The following is a 21,662-nucleotide window of genomic DNA, read 5'->3' on the forward strand; positions in this document are numbered from 1 at the left end:
GAAACCCACTTCAAGGCGGTAAAAACACATTTTATTCTACCGATATTGATCACGGCCGATGTTGACATCGATCAACGACAATAACCCGTCGTTTATTGATTCAGGAACGACTTGAGACCCTTTCTGCAGGATGGTCCTGTTGCTCGTGACGTTGGCCGAAGTGTCTCTCCGTGTCCTGAGAATTAGGTAAATAATTTGATTTCCACGCGAAATGTGTTATCTCCACGTCAAAATAAAGTATTTTTTTGCGCATCAGTCTTCCAAGCTGATATTAATTAGCAGAATTTTTTTGAACAAATAAACTCCAGAACAGTTTCAATTGTCTGGGTCTTATCAGCAGAGTCGAGTTTGTTTAAAAAAAAAAAACTGATGTTGCATTTACCAGATGTTATTGGGGTGAGCATTCCCTTTCAACTACAGTGCTATTGTGTGCCATGTGGGAGTGTGATGGCACAGGGAAGGCTTCATCCAGCAGTGGATAGAAAAATGTTGTTGATTTCGATATTGCGCTGTTTCTTTAGTGATCCAGGTATCCCCTGAAAAAAAAGACTTTTAGTCTAAAAGGGCTCTCACCAAGTTTAAATAAAACACCGGTCTGCTTAACGTCACGTAAAGACAATAAATTACAGCTCCTATGTCAATCCACCGTTGGATGATGGCCTCTCCACGCTACGTCGTGTCGTGGCCGTTGTTTGATCATACTTCACCGACGCTGGTCAAGATGCACACGGTGGAGGGCCCAAGGAGGGCCCAACACTCATGATGCTCGGGCGTTGCACTACAGAAGCTTGAACGTCAAAGGCACCGTGCGTTCAAACTCCGTGCTGTCTTCCGCATCTGCGCCGTCCCGACCCAAGCCCTCGTGTTTATACAACTCTGGCAGGGCACGGTCGGGTGGGCACAGTTGGGTGGGTGGGCTGAACCACTTCTGCTGTTGCGACGGCTCACGTTGCTATCTATTTAAGGAAGAAGGGGGAAAAAAGACATTGAGACAAAAACCAGAGAACCTGTTTCTCCGGCATCTGACAGCGGCATTGGCAACGGCGGCAGGAGCCAGAGCAGACCGGCGAAACGGCGTGGCGGAGGCAGAACCCATGGGTGTGGTGACATTCTCTCCCCGGTGACGCGGTGTGAGAACCCACCCCGAGTACAGGCTCCCCACCAATTAGTTACGCTCTCCGATTTACTCTTTGGTGCACCTTGTGCCTTTGTCTGGAAAGAGAGGCGGAAGACAATGATGAGGCGTGGTGGCGCGGTGACACGGTGGTGGCGGTGGTGGCGGCTTGCCATCAAGGGATGTATGTACGTATATTGAACTTGTTTCGCACGGTATGTAGCGAACCGTGCTAGTCGGAGGAACATCAAGAGGGAATGTGCAGACGTAACTTGACCTTCGACCTCTGAACCCTCAGCTGACACGATGGATGGCTGAACGGAGGGAGGGAGGAATGGAGATACTTTACTCACCGGCCCGGTGGGGCTGCTGCCAGAAACACTCCGTGTGCGATTGTAAGGTTGCAAAGCTCCCATTTCCGGTGACGATAAAATGTGTACCGCTTTGTAGACAGTTGACAGTAGTTGTCTTATTTGAGAGCCTGGCCCCCTGCTAAGGAACGTGGAAGGTTGGTCCAACGGGTCTGTGTCTATTGGGAGGTGGGCGCGGTCACCTGGCAAGGAATCTCTGACAGCCTCGCCGAGTCTCAGGCGTCACCTGCAGGAGGGTCCTGCCACATCTGGGGTGTTTGAACGATGCTGCTGCTCGTGAGCGTTTGGCTACGTGTGGGAGCAAACTGGTAAAGCCGGAGGAAACTCACCAACCATACAGGGGGTAACGCTTAAGATGCGGAGATATGATGTGGTGTAAGGATTCACTCCCTTGAACATTAAAAAAAATAATTATATAAAATACAGCGGCCACTAGCAGCTGCAGAGGTCACGTGACCTTACTGTATGTGACACGTGCGTATAATAAAATACGTGGATTCTGACCTGCGTGTTTCGATGCATGTATCGTGAGCGTAGAGAATCGGTATTCATGAACGATGGGATGCGTCGTTACAACCATAAATTTCCAACTTCAGGCCACATCGTGCGCTCTTCTGCGCTGTAACTTAGTGCGGGAATACCAAATCCTTAACCAAGTGTGACTAAAATATCACTCAACGGGCTTTGCAAAAATGCAAAACCACAAACGTTTATCTGATCCCTCTCCACTTCACTTCTCTGTACGATTTGAGAGTGGAATGGAAAATTTTAAAATAAGTCTACGTGTTATTATTTTTTCGTCTTAAAAAAAAACGCCCAACGAGTTGGTTTTCACGCCGGACGTGGTGATACATTTCTTGTCCGCAGCGCTTGCAAATTGTTGCCATGTTCATCGTTTAATTAAACATTTAATTTTTTTTCCACCCCTACCTGGCGCACCACGCGATGAGTAAAATAATCAATTGTGCAAAAGTACAGACAGCACAAGATTACCGGGAAAAGTGAGGGATTCCTGGACGGAATTCCACAAGACGGACGAAGAGCGACACGGCACGACTCAATGATGGGCAGCAGGAAGAAAGGGAGAGGGAGGAGAGGCTGGGCAGAAAGGGGAGGCAGGGGAGAAGGTATGACCGGGCCAAGATGTAGGGGATGAGAGGGTGATGGTGATGATGAGAGGGGAGGGAAGAGAGGGAGGGGAGAGAAATAAGGAGCTGCACGGAGCGGCGTCTGTTTTCACAGGGGGCAGCAGGGAGAGGAGAGGAATTTAGAGCGGGGGTGTCACAGTTCCTATGATCACTGTTTCATTGCATTATTTTGGTGATTTCGAAAAGTTTACTGGTTTGGCCATGTTTGTTTGTTGTAGTACGGAGTAAGACTGATGGTCTTAATCTAAGTTGTCTTGTGGTTGTTGTTGTTGTTGTTTGACTTGCATCCCACTGGGATTTTTGCACACAGCGTTGGTGTACGGTGTTTTTTCTGCAATATTTTGCTGTCTTTTCTTGGATTTTCTGTTTGCACTTAGTCACATATTCACTTTAAGATGTTTTCTTGTTCATGTTTTTGTTTTTTGTTTGTTGCGGTTGCACCCGATTCAAGAGCCGAATGGCTCACAGGGCTATACCTAATAAATAAACTTGAACTTGAACACAGAGAAGTCACGTGATTCACAAGAGGCTTTATAGCTGATTTTAGATACAAAAATATTTGACGAAATCACCCAACAACAGCAACGCATGTGTGTGTGTAGAACTTCTTCCGTACGTAGGCAACCGTACTCATAAGAGGTGTGGGGGGAAGGACCACAAACTAAACACAAAAATGAGTTCTTAAGATAAATTAGTTTTCTATCTATGCACTGCATGGAAATAAGTGTCGTTTGTTTTTGTTCGATGGCGTATGTTTTCATGGTCGTGTTGTATAGCGCTCGGGACGTATTTTTGGTTTGGGCCGCATATTGTTGGGGCGTGACATCCGACACCTTTCCGCACATGCCGGGAGCTTGTTGAATAACGGCGTTCAGCGCCTGAATAATCTCTCCACAGCGCGTGCAAAAAATTGAACGTTTCGTCGAAGAGGCACCCGGCACGTGGAGCGGAACGTTGGACACCGCGCGGTCATCTTAAAAAACACTCGGAGAGAACAAGCAATAACATCCTGGCAGCTGCACAACGTCTAGGGCTGCTGGGGAGAGAAAGAAAATCCTGAAATAAGGGATGAAAAAGAACGAGAGAGCCTTTAAATAAACCTCAAAGAGGTCGGTGCTAGTTCCACGAGAGGTCATGAACAGCAGGCAGCGGTGCCCCGCGCGCCGCCGTTTGATGTTGGATTAATTACAAACAAGATACGAAGGAAGCCTCGTACGTGTCACCGGTATTATGGCCCCCGTCTCCTGGGCGACGGACAGCTGTGATAATGACAGCAAGCGGGCAAAGTCACCGCACCCCGCTCATTCCCCCCAAAACTAGACAAGGCCTCCGAAATCGACCGGTCAAACGTCCCCCCCCCCCCCCCAATTCTCCTGGCACCAGAGGACTGGGCTTTACTTAAACCCAGAAGGGTGTTGTATACTAGCTTGTTTTGCCCGTCCAAGGACGGGTGTATATTGCAGTAAATCTGAAATATTCAGTATAAAATTGTTCAGCTCATGATTATTAATGAGGGGGGGGGTGGGTTGCCCCATGTGGAGTGACGTTACCCGATAATGGTTATTGGGGAGGGGTGCGGCACGTGGGGTGACGTCACCCGATCATGATTGTTAATGAGAGGGGTGCGGCATGTGCAGTGCGCGCGATCGTGTAAATTTCCACGTGGCCATGAATATTAATGAAGGGGGGAGCCTCTCTTGCAGTGACGTCACGCACTGATGTAATAATGTGCTTGCGTAGATTTATTTACCGTCACTTTCTATAAAGAAACGTCACATTTGAAGCGACTTTGCGTAATAAATGATTTATTGGTTCTTTACCCTTCTATCTGGCAACAAAACTGACACCTTTTTACAAGGAGTCATGTTTGCATAGACCGCAATACCTGCAGTCATAATACAAACAAAAGAACATAACTCTGATAATGTGCACTGTCCTTGAAGTTGATTGGTCCACACCCGAGACAGCTTTCCTTAGAGCCTAGTCTCATATGGGTTGGACCAGATGACGCCAAAAGGCGCATAGGTTGTGCGCCTTTTGGCGTCATCTGGTCCAACCCATATGAGACTAGGCTCTAAGGAAAGCTGTCTCGGGTGTGGACCAATCAACTTCAAGGACAGTGCACATTATCAGAGTTATGTTCTTTTGTTTGTATTATGACTGCAGGTATTGCGGTCTATGCAAACATGACTCCTTGTAAAAAGGTGTCAGTTTTGTTGCCAGATAGAAGGGTAAAGAACCAATTATCATATTTTTACTGGCAAATGAGGTTCCCATAGTATAAATGATTTAATTTAGCTCGACCTTCTGCGTCAGTGTAAAAATCCACCCACTCATGAATATTAATTAGGGGGGGTTGGGCCTCATGTGGAGTGACGTCACGCGCGGGACGGACAGACATTTCTGGGTGATTTATAGTAGGTAATATTTAATATTTTATTTTACTCTGCGCCGAGTTTTCCCGTTGTACCGCAGCACACAGCTCGGCGCGCTGTCCTGACGCTTCGCGCCACGTGCTTGGTGGCTTCTTCGGAAACTGAACTGAAACGTCGGACATCGTGCTGTTACGACACACAGCACAAGCCGGAGACACATCGGAGAGCTACGCGGCAGCACAAGCGCGAAAACAGCAATTTTCATTTTTTCTCATAAATTCTGCCACTCCTGTTCTCTCCTCCTGCAGCCGTCCAATCGCAGTGCTTGAAATGGTAAATTTAGAAATAATAGGCGTGCGCCCTCTCTGAAGGCAGGTCTGCTCATGCCCTCACTTTTAATCCTTGTATATTTCTTTATTTTTTTTCTACCTCATACCCCATTTCATCACGATGTTGTCTCTGCAGCTGCCAGGGTTTTATAGCCGACGTTCTTTGGACAAAAAGACCGACCAACAGACCAGTCTCCTGTCAACTTTATCTCCATATATATAAAAGGCAAAGTTGTGATTATGTGTGTCTGTTGTTCAGCGTACTTCCCGACATGCAACAAACTTTAAATTTGGCATGTGGGTACTTTCCAGACTGTACACCATGCAAAAATTATAAAAATACACCTTTTTTTTGGGGGGGGGGGGGGAGAGCTCAATAATGAATATATTTTTTGCACGGCAAGTGAGCTGTGACGTCAAATCTGTCATGTGACCCACGCATGTTGAAGCGTCACGCATTGTAGTGTCGTGGTTCGCGCGCTGCGCTACGAACCCGGCGACCAGAGTTCGATTCCCGATCACGGCCACCACCGGTGACGATTATTTGAACCGGTCCTGGGCCTCCCCTAGGTCGACTCAGCCTCAAACGAGTAACTGGTGTGGTGTGTGAACATCGCCACTGGGGAGACGAAGGCGGCCGGGCGTGGTGAATCTAAGTCCCGGGCGAAGCCGGGTAGTAAAGCTAGTCTGGAATAAAAAAAAATATCCTGAGGTCACTCGCATATCTAGCAAGCGGAAACATTTGTGCTGCCCTTCGGTGTTCTGTCAAAGTGAAGGACGAAGGATTGCTGGCATAGCCACCGAATAAACTGCGAAAACACTTTGCCTCCAATCAAATACTCCGGACGCAAACAGACGTTTCCGTCGGCTCTCCCTTCTCCACATGGCCTGAGTCACTGACAATGGAGTGGCACGTGATAGGGCCCCCGTTTTAGGGAACGAAGCGTGTTTGATGGAAAGTGTACATGTTTTTTTAGAACAAATGTTATCATTCATAATAAAGGTTTTTGGGTTAGATTGCGAAAATATAAATGTGTCATTAACCCACCAGGTTGTCACGTGAACTAAACGTGCCAATTAGCTATTACTTCAGCACATCGGTGTGGATAAACAAACTACACTTAAAATTGACTAGTCAATTGTAAATGTTGTGGGTTTACTGTTCTCGGGTGGTGGTGGGTTGATGGGTCGTGGTCGGTTAATGGGTGGTCCGTGGGTTAACGACAATTTATGTTAACACGATCTAACCCAAAAAAAACTTTATTATGAATACAATTGGGTCGCGCAAGCCTACGTGTTAAAAAATAAATCAAATGATCTGGGATGAACTTGACCGAGGGCGCGCGGGGTAAGGACATCCACTCGTAGACTCTTCATATTGGAGAATGTTATGGATTTTTTGTAGAGATGGGAAAAAAAACACTTCTCGGATTTCCAAAATCAATGAGGGCGAGATTAAAATATGCAAATTTCAGGATCACGGGCAGTGAAAAACGCACCCTGGTTTATTTCCACGAAATGTTTTCATACGTGGATAATTTAATTCGTGAAAAGGAAAAGCTCTTCAACTTCAATCGCACGTCGTGGCCAAATGGCCCCAAATACGAACCGACATCGTCGGAGCTCATGAGCTAAGCGGCGTTGATGGATCTACCGGATGTACGCGTAACTGCCGCACGAAGCCAAACTCTAGATTTGAAGCTTTCGTGACTGCAAAGATTTATATTCTTAGGTTTTTTCGGTAAAGTCACGTAGGTAATACATTAAAATTAATAAAAGTAAAATAAAATAAAAATCACGACGTTTCGGAGGCAACACAAGCTTCCGTCTTCAGGTGGAACCGTCACAGCCACGACAGCTGTATCAAGAAAATGAGAGATTGCAAGAGCTACTTGATACAGCTGTCGTGGCTGTGACGGTTCCACCTGAAGACGGAAGCTTGTGTTGCCTCCGAAACGTCGTGATTTTTATTTTATTTTACTTTTATTAATTTTAATGTTTTACCTACGTGACTTTACCGAAAAAACCTAAGAATATGAAGCCAAACTCGCCTGAACAAAATTGCGGTCAAACCTCCCAACTCAGGAGCAAGGCCCTTCTGGAAAAGAGAGACTCAGTGAGGCTTTCCTGGGTAACGATTTTAACTAATTATTCATTACCATCTTAAAAACAAGAATACCGCCATTTTACACGCTTTTATTTAACTCACTCTGTTGTCGTTGTATCCTGAAATCTTGTAACTCAATTTTAACCCACTTCCCAATGTGGTGTCGACTGCAAACTTGGTATACTTATGTCATACTGATGACAATACTATATATTTTTAAACACTCTTTTTTCTACGTTATGTTTCGGCTTGGGTCTAATTGTCCACGGTAAACTGACGTTGGCTGCAATTGACCACGGCCCCTTACGTTATGGCAAGCTTCGGGGCCACTTCCTGGAGTCGTGGAGTTCTTCCATTACTAGTACATTTCATAAAAGCGTGTTTTAAAAAAAAAATGAATATTACTTATTCCACCTACACCCGTCTTAAGCCCACCAACCGAGCCGCTTGAAGCGCTGCGGAACGACGCAGTTTGCAGGGCAACGCCTTCCGAAAAGTGCTGGTTCCCTGCATGATGCCCACCGCCCCCCTACCCCTCACGTCTCCACCGCCATCAACATCCACCACCCCCCCAGGGCTCGGTAACGAGCTCGACGCTGGCACGATCCCCAGCGGCCGCTGCCTCTGCCAGGGTTGGGATAAAGGCGAGAACGATGATCGTAAAGAAAGCCGCCGCCGCCGCCGCCGCTGCTGCTACTGCTGCATTCAGAGCCCTGCGAAAGCCATTCATCGCAAAACGTTGCCGCGTGTGAATTTCCTCCGCGGACGATTCACGCGCCAGCCGCAGTTGTCGCAATGCTGCACAAACGAGCACCGGGGTGGACCTCATTCTGCGTAGACCACGGGGCAGTGCGTTATCCGCTCGCTCGCGTGCGTGCTCTCATTTATTCAAGGCCGTAGCCATGGAGTCAACATTGGGGGGGACCAAATCTTCCAGGGGGTCCGGGGGCCCCCCCCGCCAGAAAAAAATATCTAAATTTGAAAACGAATTTCCTGCCTAAAATATTAAAAAATTCACTAACACATGGGATGGACTTTTTATTTATGTTTTACAATCATGTCTAATAGTGTATTGTATTACATTGCTCTGTTTTTTTTACCTTTTCTTGTTTCATTGTATGTAATGGCAGAGATTAGGGATTAATAAAGTACAACCATAACCACAATCATATAAACAGAAATCTATTTTATAGCGATATATTGGGGGGGGCATTTTGAGCTGATTTGAATATTGGGGGGGGGGGGGGGTATCCCCCCCCCCTAGGATCGGCGTGATGCGAAACACTCGTTTAGTGGAATCGGCCAAAACATCCAAAATGCAGGAAACTGCCAATGCAGAGTATACTGAGAATCAGCGAGGCTTTTCCTGGATAAATGCGAGGCATCGCAGCGCTCTTGCGATGATGTCACTGCGTCAACGCAGAACGCCGCGGTGGGGAGCGTCTCACCACAGCCACCGCCTAGGTAATGCACAGCCTGCGACACAATCGCGTAGCCATGGCCTAAAAAAAACACGATGAATCATAATACTGGGTGCGGAAATCCACATGCCAGTTTAAATCGAATCACCCACGCACGACTCGTCAAACGAATCTCGAGCGCAGCAATCGCTTTTAATCGATGGATCAGCGCAAAGCACCAGCAGGGAAGAGCTGCCCCCTTTGCAAGTCGACGCACGTGTCCACCAGCTTCCTCACCCTCAAGACTCCACGGCACCCCCCCGCCTCGAACGCCCTCGCCCCCCTCTCCCCGCGTATCCTTCTCCCACACATCCATCGCTGCAACCACTCCCGGCACAATCGGGACTCTTCAGCGCCTGCCAAACGAACCGACTCCGCCAACTCTCGGACAAAGCAAGCGAACGGTTAAATCACTCTCAAGAAGAACTGAAATCTCCAATCACATTTACCCGGGGAAGGAAATTTCTGATTCATCGCTCTTCATCGGTCACAGGAAACGTATTTCGATTTAAAGCTTTCGTGACTGCAGGGATTCATATTCTTGGTTCTTTCGGTAAAGTCACACCTGATGATGATTGCTTGTGTTGCAATCGAAACGTCGTGAGAATTGTATCGTTTTATTTTTGTTGTTTTATTATTTCCCTTCTACGTGACTTTACCGAAAGAACCAAGAATATGAAACGTATCGTTCAACTCCGCGCCCATCCGCCTGTCCCACCTGTCTGTCTGTCTGTCCCGCCTGTCTATCGGTCTTGCTTGCCCCCACTCACTGCCGTGCCCGCCGCGCCTTTGCGCAATTTAAGCCGGGACAATCACGCGGAGCGGCAGCGGCCAGCCAGCCATGCAGAAGGAAATGTGAGCGGCGCTGCGATGGGAGATTGCGAGCAAAGGAGCGCACGGGAGGGATGGGGGTTGGGTGGTGGAGCGCGCACGGTATGGGTTGTTTTGTTGGGGGGGAGCAGGAAGGAGGAGGTGGTGGTGGTGATGATGGTGGCGGTGGAAATTTTAGGAAAAGGGAGAAGACAGTTGGATGTCGTTAAATTAGTATTAATAATGATAATAATTTCTGGGCATTCTCAATCCACTAATAGATGAAAACATCCCCGTGCCGTGTCGGCCATGGGGGCACGACTTTGACCCTATTTCACCGCGCTGGTCAGTTCGGGACGGTGACGATGGGTCGGGCGGACCTGGTCCAGAATCACTCGCACACGGAACCGACGATTGGCTTTGGCTGGGAATCGAACTCGGGTCTTCTCGCACAGAACGCGAGCCACACTGCAGCTGCTGCACACATTCTCGACCTCGGAATGTTCATTCATCGACATTTCAACATCATCATCAGCAGCAGCAGCAGCCATGATCAATCCACTGCTGGGTGAAGCCCCCCCTATGCCCCCCCCCCCAAGCCACCTTTGCCTCTCACAACCCTGCGCTGTAATAATCCGCCGAGCACTACACACACATTTATTTCAACGCTCCATCTCCTCTATCGACGTCCTGTGGGATGCGCTCTGTTCCTTGGTTCCGGTGTTATGTTGCTTCAACCTCCCGTCACTGCAGCTTGGATCTGCATGGCCCAAGGCTCTGGGCTCTGTGATGCTCCCTCCCTTCCCCCTTCTCTCCTCTCCCTCCCCGCTCCCTCCCCGCTCCCTCCCTCCCTCTGGCAGTCCACCAACACAGTCTTGGCTGGGCCTGACTGTTAGTGAAACACTATGTCGAGAGTGGTGAAGAGTTTTTCTTGTGCTGCACCAATGCTGCGGAAATGATGCACTCCCAGAAGGCTGTGTGGCTGAGAGGATGTCTACAAATGCATAGGTGGTGATGTTCCTTGACTCTCACTCAGAAGGTTGGCAAACAAAGTGGACGTCCAGAATAAACACCGAATTCGCGACACAAACATCACACCGCCTGGCTTGGACATTCCTCAAAGCCACTGGTGGTAACCATCAACGACACCAAAATCAAATTTTTTATTTATCCTAGAGAAATCCGACGAGCTCTGAGGCTGTTTTTCACAGATGTCCACAGACGTTCACAGATGCATCAGAACATTAACAGGCCTCAGCGCACCTCTCCTTCATGCTTGGTCACGATCACACAGTAGTGTGATCGTGACCAAGCAATTCAAACTATGGACGATATAGCAAACCACTGCAGGCTGCAAATCCTTCAACGGAGGAATAGCAAAACTACACAAACTCGCTCCTGAAGCCCTCTCGTGGCTATCAGACCTCGACATTGGCATTTCGCTCCTGAACATATTGCCACGTGGAAGAACTGAAAAGTGGCGAGTGTTATGCACCGAAAAATAAGAATACGTTTGATCGTTTCTGTCAATAAAATAGCTGTTAAGATGTTAAAATCACGAAACAGATGCCTTGTGAAAGGCATCAAGTCTGCATTAACCACACGTAATTGTGGCAAAACATGCAAACAAACATGCTCTGATAATATAATATATTCACTTGATGCAGCAAATCTGGCTGTGACGGTCCCACCTGATGACGGAGACTTGTGTTGCCTCCGAAACGTCGTGATTTTTATTTTATTTTACTTTCATTAATTTTAATGTTTTACCTACGTGACTTTACTGAAAAAACCTAAGAATATGAATCCTTGCAGTCACGAAAGCTTCAAATCTAGAAATATATGCATTGTTTTTTTTAAATTGATTGGCTTACGCCATACATAGACCAAAAAACGCCAATGCAAGTATCAGAGGATGTATAGCTCTGCTTGAGCAGTTATATCTATGGGACCTTTTGCCAGTATCAGTGTGAAAAATAAGAATAGGTTTTACACCAATTTTATTCCCAGAAAGGGTAAAACCTGTTCTTAATTTTCAGACTTTTAAACTGGCAAAAAGGTCCCATGGCTGTTATGCACTAGTTCTGCCCGCTTTTATCAATCGGCACTGGTCCAGTATTCTACGTGTTCAATCTCGATTTGTTATATGTAGTGACCTACGACCTTTGGGTTATAAGTACATACAATCATCGTGTTAGTTTCACGTTTCAAGTTTATTTTGCTGAAACCAGGTGAGAACTCCAGAGACCAGTGTAGTCTCATGCGCAAGAATGAGCCCAGGTTAAAACACATAACATTAATGAAACCAAATTAAGCAAATAGAAGTCAGAGAAGAGGAAAAACTGACAAATCTATAATATTGCACGAACATCAACCAATGTCAGTACATTTCCTGTAGCTTAAGTCGGCTTGGGCAGATTATTTTTAGTCTGAGCATAGTCCGATTACAATTAGAGGTGGTTAGGGATTGAACGGCGTTGGTGTAGGTAAAGCATTAAACTATGAACCCGGCAACCTGAGTTTGATTCCTGGTCACGGCTAAAATCAGCAGCAAGTGGTCTCCGAACCGGCCCTGGTCACCGCCTTCACAACCCACACTGACCAGCATGGGGAAGTACGGTCTAACAACCCCGAGGATCAAAGGACATGGCGAAGAGAGAGGTCTTCATCCAGCAGCGTATTGACACATGGGACTGTAAACTAAATTAACTGCCACTTATTAATCGGCTACATTTTAAAAGGCACTATATTTACGCAAAACAGACTATGACAGAATCAGCCGGATTGCACCCGATCATCAGATCTCAAGAAGCTAAGCAGGCTGGAGCCTGGATAGCACTTGGATAAGTGCCCGCCATGCATAAAACAGGTGCTATAGGCACTGTGGGCAGCAGAGGACAGTGCCGCAAAATCCCAAGTTGTACTGAACTTCCATTGCCCTCTACCTTCACCAACCCGCACTGACCAGTGTGGTGATGTACGGTGGTAAAATAACCCTCATGACCTTAATTTTGGAGCTTTCGTGACTGCAGGTATTATTCTTTGGTTCTTTCGGTTAAGTCACGTCTAAAGATAAAATAATAAATTAAATAATAGCATATTACGACGTTTCGATTGCAACACAAGCAATCATCATCAGGCATAAAAGAAATAGCAACAAAAATCTTACTAGAAAAAACTGTCTGCTTGTATGTCTATCTATAGTTTTTCTAGTAAGATTTTTGTTGCTATTTCTTTAATGCCTGATGTAGATTGCTTGTGTTGCAATCGAAACGTCGTAATATGCTATTATTTAATTTATTATTTTATCTTTAGACGTGACTTAACCGAAAGAACCAAAGAATAAACCCTCATGACCGACAAGGCATAGACAGGCCGCTCATCCAGGAGTGACTTGGCAGGGTGCTACACTGTCAAGTATTCAGCCACTACATTTTAAGAACGACCAAATCAGCTGTTGTGCGGGGGCTCCGTGATGGCTTGCGCGGGGGGGGGCGATGGGGATGGGGAAGCCCTTTCATCCAGCAGTGAATAGACCATGGCTCGCGATGACGACGATCAAATAAAAAAGTTGCTTACGGCAGTGGCACCTATGCCGCGTGTACAGTGTCCGTGTGCGTTCACGCACGCGATGCTGGCAAGAGGCGCGGTAAACAGGACGTCGTTTTTTTGTTGCCGTCGATTTCCGCGCCGAACTTTTACCCCGAGGGTGACCGCGCACGTGGACTGCGGAGGCGGGCCCCCAGGATCAGTGGAGCCCGCACACCGGCTCTATTTCACGATTTTATTTTACCAGGTCAGGCCCCACTGAGCTGCTTCGTGGCTCTTTGTCAGAATCCACCTGGGCCATCACAAGTGACAGAGGTCAACCAAGTGGCTCATCGTCACGTGGACATTTATAGCAGTAAAAATACTCCAAACGCACGATGTTGATTCGAAATGTGGCAGGGGGGAGCCGGAGGACCCGAAGAAAAATCCACGCGACCACTGAGAGAGAGAGAGACACCGCAAACTCCAAATTTACACCGGCGTCACAGGGTCAGGATCGAACCCACGACTCCCTGGATACCGGTCGAGGTGGTTAACATCTCGCTGCCGCGGCTCAATGCAGCTGCAGTCAGCCTTGCAAAGGCAGCAAGCCAGAGTTGTGATAAGGCATCCATAAGCTAAGAACAAAACAGTAATAATAGCTACAACAGTAAACATGCGGTGTAACCGCAGCAGCAGCGTGTGTCATCTGGTTATCTCTCGATCTCACGTCAAGGGGGGGGGGGGGGGTCCGAGATCCACACAGATCTGGCTGCAAAGTTGAACTTTGTTTTATGTTTGGAAGTTTGAATTTGTTTGTGTAATACGATGAATTAAGTTGACGAGAAATTAAAGATAAGTATTGGCACGACGCAGGCAAACACTGCCGAGGATAAATCCCAACACTGCGGCGACGTTGGGCGTTGAATCTTAACTTGAGCCTCATTGTAAACCCAAGCTTTAACTTAAACCCTGATATTAATCCAACCCCGCAGCATTCTCTGAAACCGAACAGCAAACAGTATACCACTAACCATGGCTCTCAGTATTAACCCAGCTCCTTGAGTCAACTTATCTTAGACCCAACTTCAACATTGACCCTCTTAACACAATACCACATCATAACCCCAAAGATAAAGATCCCCCGTATAGCCTTAACAGACTGTTGGTGCAAGTGCTGTTAGCGAGTAGCACCTCTAAAGGCCGACAAGGCACACGAGGGGGGTGGGTGGCCAGCACCACGCCCGGCCGCCTTTGTCTCCCCAGAGGGATGTTTACACCCCTTACCTGATACTCATTTGAGGCTGAGTAGACGTAGTTGGCCATGAGTGGGAATCGAACTCAGGTCACCGGGTTTGGGGCGCAGCGCTCTAACCACTGCGCCACCGCTCCCCGCAAACCCTCACCCTAACTCCACGGCCATCTTTAAACCACGACACTAACCCGACCGCTAACCATAAGACTTTTCCCATGTTTAATTATGCTGTACCACTAACTCCACCTTTAACCCTATTGCTAACCCCATCTCTAACACGGACGGTATAGATGGGGTTTAGACCCTATGGGAGCAAGGCCAGCTGTGCTTATATCAGAAGTAGTGTATCAGAAGTTGCCCTTCATCTCCCCCCCCCCCACCGCTGCCCCAACAGCGTAATATAAGGACGTGTTGCTTATATCAGTAATAACCTTATACCAGGTGCGCTTATAAGCAGCTTCCACACTGTGTAACACCCGACACGCTCCCCGAACTCTTCACAGTAATCACTCGGCCACAGTGACAACGGACGGGATTCAGAACCAAAACCAGCGCTCGGTGACCCCACCCACCCTTCTGGAATCACGACGCCGGACAAGAGAAGTGGCACTCGGCCACCCAGGACCCGTTGACCACCGTTACTAGAAAAAGCCGAGCTTGCCAGCCCATCGCCAAGCTTGCGGAGTGGGCCAAGACGTTTCAGCCACCGCGGCGGCGGCGTCCTCGGCTGTCCGTCCTCGTTAATCGTCATCTGCAGGCCCCCACCCCCCCAGCGCTGGTGATTGAGGGTCACGCAACGTGACCCGGCAGACGCGGAGGAGTGCGGATCGGACGGTGGATCGCCAACGCAAACGTTGTGAAGCTCCCTCCTCCGTCGTAGTGGGCGTCGAGAAAGCCGCATACCACCCCCGGGGCTTGCCAAGAGAAGGCGGTACACGCTAGAAATGTGGGCTCCACCCGTTCAAATCCGTAATGGGATCGAGTGTTGCCCCCTCGCGCGCGTGGGGTTTTCTCTGGGTGCTTCAGTTTCCTCACCCTGACGCACGTAAACATTCATGAGCTGGCCGATAGCGCCTTAATATATTGAGGACTGCAGAACTTGGGGTATAACTTGACACCGGCTCACCACCAGGCTGCCTTTCCCCATTTTACTGTGGTTCCTTCTAGAGCTTCTCAGCCATTCTCTCTCTGTGTGTCATCATAATCACCAGCATCACACGCATCATCACCACTATCAGCAACATCACCAACATCATAATCAGCACCACCATAATAATCAAAACATATCATGATGACTATCACCACAAGAATCATGATCACCACCACCGCCATTCTCACAAGACATCATAATTAAAAGTATCATCATCACGACCATCACCATCATCAACTATCATCACCAACATTGTCATCACAAACATTGTCATCACCACCACTGCCCACCACCATTACGACCATCATCCCTTTCATCACAAAAATGATTACACCACAGTCTCGTCACTACCAATGCCACCACCACCATCACCACTCATATCATCACCATCATCAAAAGCATCATCACCACCATCACAAGCATCATCAGCATCATCACCAGCATCATCACCATCATCACAAGCATCATCACAAGCATCATCACCACCATCACAAGCATCATCACCATCATCACCACCATCACAAGCATCATCACCATCATCACAAGCATCATCACCATCATCACAAGCATCATCACCATCATCACAAGCATCATCACAAGCATCATCACCACCATCACAAGCATCATCACCATCATCATCACAAGCATCATCACCACCATCACAAGCATCATCACCATCATCACAAGCATCATCACCATCATCACAAGCATCATCACCATCATCATCACCACCATCACAAGCATCATCACCACCATCATCACAAGCATCATCACCATCAGCACAAGCATCATCACCATCATCACAAGCATCATCACCATCATCACAAGCATCATCACCACCATCATCAGCATCATCACCAGCATCATCAGCATCATCAGCATCATCACAAGCATCATCAGCATCATCATCACCATCATCACAAGCATCATCACCACCAGTATGATCTCTATCTCAAGCGTCACAAGAACCCCACTGTCTTCCTTGAAATGGTGACGTCAAATGTTGAAATAGCTGGCGTCACCACGCCCGTGACAAATGCATCTAAATTTATCCACATTCCACACCCTCTTGTCAATTAATCATACGTCTAGCAGTAGCTCCCCCAATTACCTCACATTGGTTAAGGACTAATATATGTAATTTAACAGGATTCGTTTACATTTTATGAAGGAAAATACTTATGTTATGAATTAATTAGTTTTTTTACATTCAAAATACAAAAAAAGATTCCGGTATTAAGACGACTATGTTTACTTTACTGTACATACAATATACAACACCAACTGCGATTTTTCCACAAGCAGGCAGCGGTGACACTGTAGTGCACGTGCCAGGCTAGGTACACCTCAATGTATATTACTCTATAGAGTGTACGGTCACATGTACAGCCACAACCAGCTTACGAACAAAAAAAAATCATCCCAGTGGTCAGTTTAGATGTCTACGTTTTTGATATTTCTTAAAACAAGAAGTGTTTTGCCAAAGCAATTTCCCAAGTTGACACAGGCACGCACAAAGTATAACGTTATGCATAATCCACCACACGTCTCCCTGCGACCAGTTATCAAAACACGGTCCTCGTTTGATATTTTCTCTCAGGAGTGTTGTGGATTTTTCAGGCGGTGTTTTCTGCACGGTTTTCCTTGCACGGCAGGATTTTACCCTTTGGCTTCATCCTCGAGTTCCCCTGTACGATGAACCCCAGGGGGGGGGGGGGGGGGCGGTGGGTGAACCACGGGACCAAAATTTCTTCCATTCTGGTACCCCCAATTTCATCCGAGTTCCGTAAGCTGCGTTAACTAAATTCAACGAATCTTGCAGCCCTAATAAATGTTGCAGTGGTTTAATAAATGGACGAGCTGATGGCAAGGGCTTCCTTGGGTCTCCCGTACCAACCCTGAGACAGTTGTTAGGCCCCAGAATGTATCGTCTCTGGAGGGATTGTTAGAGGCTAATTTCGCCATTTATGGCCCCTTATTACATGAGAGACGTGAAAACAAATGTAATTAACCGTGTGATCCCATTTAATTGTGGATCAGCGATGTAGTGTGATAAGGCCTTCATATAGCAGAGGATACACTATTGCTAATGATGGCTTTTGAATAGTGCGTTTTGTTTTCTGATGTACTTGTTAAACCCAGGTCTCTGTTGAAAAAAACAAACTCCTGATCTCACTGGGCTCATAAAACATTGATATATAATCAACAACCCGTTGGCATCTTCTTGGTTCTTTCGGTAAAGTCACGTGACTTTACCGAAAGAACCAAGAAGATGAATCCCTGCAGTCACGAAAGCTTTAAATCGAAATTTAACCCGTTTGCAATCAACTGCTGGATGAAGGCCTCCCCCCACACACCATGCTAGTCCTGGGGGTTGTTTGACCATACTTCAACACGCCGTTAAGTGCGGAATCGAATTCAGACTCCAGGTTCCGAGTGCAAAGAAATACAAATCGTCACCTGTCTATCTTTAAAAATCATAACGACGACTGCAGTAATCCGTGATGCTTGTAATCACGACAAAGATGATGGTGGTGACGATGCTGCACATAGCCAGCTGGCACTGTGTCGTCTTGTGATTATCACGAGGCTACAAAGGGCATGGCAAAGGGATTTTTGTTTTGCCAACCATAGTACCGTGTAGTAAAAGCCTACAGAGTTCCCATCATGCAGTCAGTATAGGATCCGATAGCTGTCAACAAAGACAAAACAACTCCATTTAGCATGTCAGTGTATGTCTGGATGGACCTAATGTTGTTCGTCACGGCTGCGTCACAGACACCGAGACAGCACTGCTGAGAATCTGAATTCCAGACATGGGGTCTGGATGTCTCTCTTTCTCATGAGGTTAATAATGGGCTGTGTCGGAAACAACTTGCCCATTGATCTTATCCATGGTTGGGAATCGAACTCAGGTAACCACTGCTACCCCACAATGGTATCAACACACACCCACATTCCTATCAGCTGTCCTTAGGCAGGCCATTAAATTACACAATCTTATACCAGGCCCCAGGCTGTCAATAAAAACAAAAGCCAGTGATTTACCTTCCACTGAGCAGGCAAAATACCAAGTTTTTTTTTAATCTTATCTCACACAGTGCCAACAATCGCTCTGAAGATGGACCACTTTCTGCAACGTTGGCATATTGTATCATCATCAGCAACCAAGACCTCCCCAAGCCGTCACTACCTATCACGGGCCTCGCAATGCAACAATTGACCCAGCGCTGTAACTGCACATGGCCTGCTTCACTGCTCCATCCTAACGTCTATCCATCGTTGGCTGCCATTCTGCCTTAGCCATCCAACAATCATTCTTTCGAGGTCAAGATGTTCCCTGCCCAAGCCCACGAATTGTTTTTTTGTTAATTAACCATCGATATGATGTCTGTAAACCTGCACATTTTCTCCGATCCACGTGTTCCTCTTCCTGTGTCTCGGTGTAATTCCATGCAGGAACATCCCCAGCCTTGTTTGTGCATTTTGTTATTGTTGCTCCATTTTTTTGTGCCACTTCCCATGCTCGCGATCAATGTTTGTATCATACCAGGTGATTAAACACGTAGTATAATGATAATGCGTGGACTGAATGACATCCCCATGTACGAATGGGTGTGTCGTTGTACAATACAGTACCGCATTGTGTCCATGCGTTAATCGTTTGCCTCCAAGTTACGGAAACAAGCATGTAAATAAAAATAAGATTGATTTAACACATTATTTTGATTATAAAGCTTTCTTTTTTTAATTTAACACTTAATTTCTTGTTTGGCCTTTTCTCTGCCTTCATAACCCTGGTCTCCGTTGAAACGGGTCGTGTAATCGAGTCTCAATGGACTATCAGCTGGTTCGATTTAAAGAACCCGACCCTGTGTGATCGAGAATACACATAGGGCCAACACGTGGCGGCGATTGGTTGCACACATGTACACACATGTACACACCTGTGTATCGCTGCGTGTGCACAAGAGGGTACCCGCCTATACATCGCCGATTTTGTTTAACCAGGTAAGAATTCAAGAGGCCAGGATGGTCTAATTTGCAATCGTGAGCCGAGGGTCACCAATATGGTCACAAAAATAACTGTGTCACACGAGAAACACATGGGCCGTGTACATGTCACGTGTATACACGTATAAGAATACGGGTCAACCGTATGGGTTGACAGGTATGATACACACACACACGTGTACACAGATGTAGTAGTGGAACACAACATCACCTATCATCCGCACCTCCGATTATCTACGTACGGTGCGAAAGAGGTTCAACATCCATACATACATAGTCATGTTTGTAGAGTTGGGGTGGACACGAGAGAGTGGACATACATCACAATGCATAAACACACCCACACAGGAATGTGTCTATAGGATCGGGGTCTTCACACTCTGTGTATGTACTTGCCAGGGTACGGTACAGCACAAACACACACAAGAGGACTGACGAAATGTCTATCGGGTCCAGGATACGCAGACTGCTGGGGCAAGCGCTGTTAGCGAGCACCTATGAAGGCCGGCACGGCACACGAGTGGGTGGGTGGTCAAGCCCACGCCCGGCCGCCTTTGTCTCCCCAGTGGTGGTCGAACCGCGCATATCCTGTCGCCCCGTCTCGTGCGAGGTGTCACCCTCGTGGCGATGTTCCACATCCATCGTACCGGGTACACACATTTAAGGCTGAGTCGACCTAGGGGAAGGGGGGGGGAGGAGGCCCCATCTAGGGTTCGTAGCGCAGTGCTATGGATCTAACCCACTGCGCCACCACTCCCCATACAAACCCGTGTACACACAACACAACATCCACACACACAACACAGTACCACACACACACAACACAATACCCACACACACAACACAACACACCACACAGCACAATACCCACACACACAAACACCACACACACACAACACAACACCCACACACACAACACAATACCCACACACACACAACACCACACACAATACAATACACACACAACAACACACACACAACACACACACAACACAATACCCACACACACAACACCACACACACCACACACACACAACACAACACCACACACACACAATACCCCCACACACAACACAACAACACACACACAACACAACAACACACACACAACACAACAAGATACACAACACAACACCACCACACAACACAACACACACACAAAACACACGCGTGTTTTGTGTGTGTGCATTTGGGGGGGTTACTCACACGGCATCCGTGTACTGAGTCCCACCGATGAATCCGAACCGATCAGTCTTCCTCGTCCCATTGGGCGCGTTCACCTCCGAGTCGGATCCGACGGAACTCCGATCGTCATCATCGTCTGCACAGTCCTCGTCATCACCACGACCAGCACCACCACCAGCACCACCGTAGACCCCGTGGGCAGAGCCGGTCAGGCTGCCCGCAGACGCAGAGGTAGCCCTGTCCTGGTTCGATCCCAGACCCAAGATTATCGATCCGTCACCCTTGCCACTGCCACCGTCCTCCGTGTTGACATTGTCCATGTTGAAGCCCGGGGTCAATCACACGTGGGCGCAGCGTGGAACGGGCATCTGATGAGACGGATGATGATGATGATGGTTCGCTGGCTTCCCACGCACACACACGGGGTATGTGACCATGTGTGTTTGTGTGTGTGTGGGTGGCTGGGCCACGTCTCACAGCCTGCTGTTCCTGCTGTTCCTGCTGCTATGGACGTGTCTGCTAGACCCTGTCACGTCGTGTGCGCGTGCCGAGGTGGGTTGGGTGCTTTAGCTATTGTCGTGATGACACCACACGAATGGTGTGTCGTGATGTAACCCGGTGCTTGCCGTGTGTGTGTGTTGTGCGTCTCTCTTGAGTGTTAGCCTTCTCAACGTGGCGTGAACAGCTACTCCCCCCCTCCCACCCCGTCTTCGTCTTCTTCTTCTTTAGCGGACGTGTAACACCACCACCACCATGGCCCTTCGCTTTACGTCCGGATGACCGAGCCGCCCGTGTCTTTGCGCACGCGTGCGTGTG

General features: G+C 47.7%; 1 protein-coding gene across 1 annotated transcript in view; it reads right to left on the reverse strand.

The window, feature by feature from the left end:
• TBC1D10A (TBC1 domain family member 10A) overlaps positions 1-21,386 on the reverse strand; it is a 44,710-nt gene extending 23,324 nt beyond the window's left edge. Inside the window, exon 1 of the mRNA XM_078595271.1 lies at positions 20,868-21,386. Coding sequence (XP_078451397.1) covers positions 20,868-21,166 — 299 coding nt within the window. The 5' untranslated portion in view covers positions 21,167-21,386. The remainder of the gene's footprint in view (positions 1-20,867) is intronic.
• Between the last annotated feature and the right edge of the window lie 276 nt (positions 21,387-21,662).

This window comes from Lampetra planeri, chromosome 6 (genome assembly GCF_965212315.1).
Source record: "Lampetra planeri chromosome 6, kcLamPlan1.2.h2, whole genome shotgun sequence".
In the NCBI taxonomy this organism is placed as follows: Eukaryota; Metazoa; Chordata; class Hyperoartia; order Petromyzontiformes; family Petromyzontidae; genus Lampetra; species Lampetra planeri.